This window comes from Malurus melanocephalus, unplaced genomic scaffold (genome assembly GCF_030028575.1).
Source record: "Malurus melanocephalus ecotype Western Australia unplaced genomic scaffold, MMel_1.1 scaffold_934, whole genome shotgun sequence".
Classification (NCBI taxonomy): domain Eukaryota; kingdom Metazoa; phylum Chordata; class Aves; order Passeriformes; family Maluridae; genus Malurus; species Malurus melanocephalus.
The window spans coordinates 75,503-77,408 of NW_026624166.1; the positions used below are offsets into that span (position 1 = coordinate 75,503).

The 1,906-nt window shown below is 76.8% G+C and overlaps 1 protein-coding gene across 1 annotated transcript in view; it reads left to right on the top strand.

The window, feature by feature from the left end:
* The first annotated feature begins 1,028 nt into the window (after positions 1–1,028).
* CBX4 (chromobox 4) overlaps positions 1,029–1,906 on the top strand; it is a 4,505-nt gene continuing 3,627 nt past the window's right edge. Inside the window, exons 1-2 of the mRNA XM_057386202.1 lie at positions 1,029–1,237; positions 1,332–1,375. Of these exons, the coding sequence (XP_057242185.1) occupies positions 1,169–1,237; positions 1,332–1,375 (113 nt within the window). The 5' untranslated portion in view covers positions 1,029–1,168. The remainder of the gene's footprint in view (positions 1,238–1,331; positions 1,376–1,906) is intronic.

Here is a 1,906-nt window from a genome sequence, read left to right on the forward strand (position 1 = left end):
GCTGCCGGCCGAGCTCAGCCCCGCCGCTCCCGGAGAAAGTTCCCGGAACACCACGGGCGGCCCGGCCCCGCGGGGATCGATCGCCTCCTCCGAGGGTCGGCGGGACGGTCCGAACGGCACCGAGACCCCCGCCCATGTCAGCCCCAGGGATCGCCAGAGTGCGCGGAGGCTCCGGTTCCTCCGCAGCACCGGCAAGGGGACACAGCCGGGCACCTGCGGGGACCGAGCCGCGCTCCCGGGAGGGACCGAGGGCTCCCCGCCGTTCAGAGCATCGCCCCACGCCGTCCTGCCCCGAGGGTGCGGGGCCGGGGGCGCTCCCGCAGCGGCGGCGCCAGGCCCGGAGCTGCACGGGGCTCGCACCGGGACGGTGTCCGGCCCCGCTCCACCTGCCCGGGGAAGGTGCCTCCCGCTTCGGCACCGCCACGTTTCCCGAGCAGCGCGGGGAGCGGCCGGGTGGCCCCGCTGGCAGCCGCGGACACTCGTGTGCTTCAGCCCGCTGCCCGCGATCCGCTCCGCGAGCAGGGAGAGCGCGGAGCCGTCCGTACCGGGCTCCCCGAGCGGCCCCGCCGCTGTGCGCGGCTTCCGGCACCGGGCGGCCAAAGCGCCGCCACCTGCCCCGGGCCCGCTGCCGCCACCGCCGCGTGTCCCCGGCTCGGGGGACTTGCCAGGGCTCTCCCGGCAGAGTCGGGCCGTGCCTGGGGTGGGCGCCCGGGGCACCCCGCGACGTGGCGCAGCGTGGAACCCTCCCGAGGGCTCGTCCCCCCGCGCATCCTCCGGTCAGAGCCCCCGGCCGACCCCTGTGCCCTCGGGGGCGCGGGTCGCGCACCTGCCCCGCGGGCCGTGCCGCCCCCTCCAGCCCCGCGGGGCCGTGCTGAGTCACGCGTGGGGCGGGAGCCGGGCTGCCCGCGCCCCCCTCCCCGCGCCGCCGTGCCCGGCCCCCGCCCGCCCCCTCCCCGCCTCGCTCCCCGGCAGGGCTGCGCCAATCCCCCGGCCCCGCCGCTGACGGGCAGCCGGGCCCGGGAGGCGCCGCCTCCCTGACGTCTCGCTCCGGGATTTGCACGGTTGCGGTGCCGCCGCTCAGTGTCTGTCGGGCCGGCGGCGGGAGCTGCCGGAGCCCGAGCCCAGCTCGGCTGCAGCGCGGCCCAGCCCGGCCCCTCCCGGCTGCGGGATGGAGCTGCCGGCGGTGGGCGAGCACGTCTTCGCGGTGGAGAGCATCGAGAAGAAGCGGATCCGAAAGGTGCGGGAGGCGGCGGCGGGGGGCGGCGGGGCCGGGGGGCGCCGGGGGTGGCGGTTCCCGCTGACGCCGTGTCTTTGCCTCCCGCGCCGCTCAGGGCAGAGTCGAGTACCTGGTGAAATGGAGGGGATGGTCGCCCAAGTGAGTACCGGCACCGGGCGGGGATAGGGCCGGGGATGGGGCTCCGGGAAGGGCCCCGGCCGGGGCGGCGGGCGGGCGGCGAGAGGCGGCGGCGGGGCCCGGCGGTGACGGCGGCGGGAGCCGAGCAGGCGGCGGCTGATGTGCACCAGAAAATGGCTCCTTCCCCCTTTCCCTCCTCGGGAGTCGGGCTCCATATTGCAGAACCGAGCGGGGAGTGGGGGGGGCGGGGGGAAAGGGGGAATAACCGCAAAAATCGTCCGCGTCGCCCCGCAGCCCCGAGAGCCGCTGCCGAGGCGGGGGCAGCACCGGCACCGGAGGGAGCGCGGCCGCTGCGGAGCGTTCGGGGTTCGCATGACAGTGCGGGCGGGGGGGCGCGGGGGGGTCCGGGACACGGCGGCCGGGTTCCTCCTCCACCCCGCGGCTGCTTTCCTGGGTCCGGGAAAGGGGATTTGGAAAATTTCATCATGACATGCCTGGAATTCCTCCGGAATAATAACTGCGCTAAATAAACAGTACCGTCCCCGCGCCGCC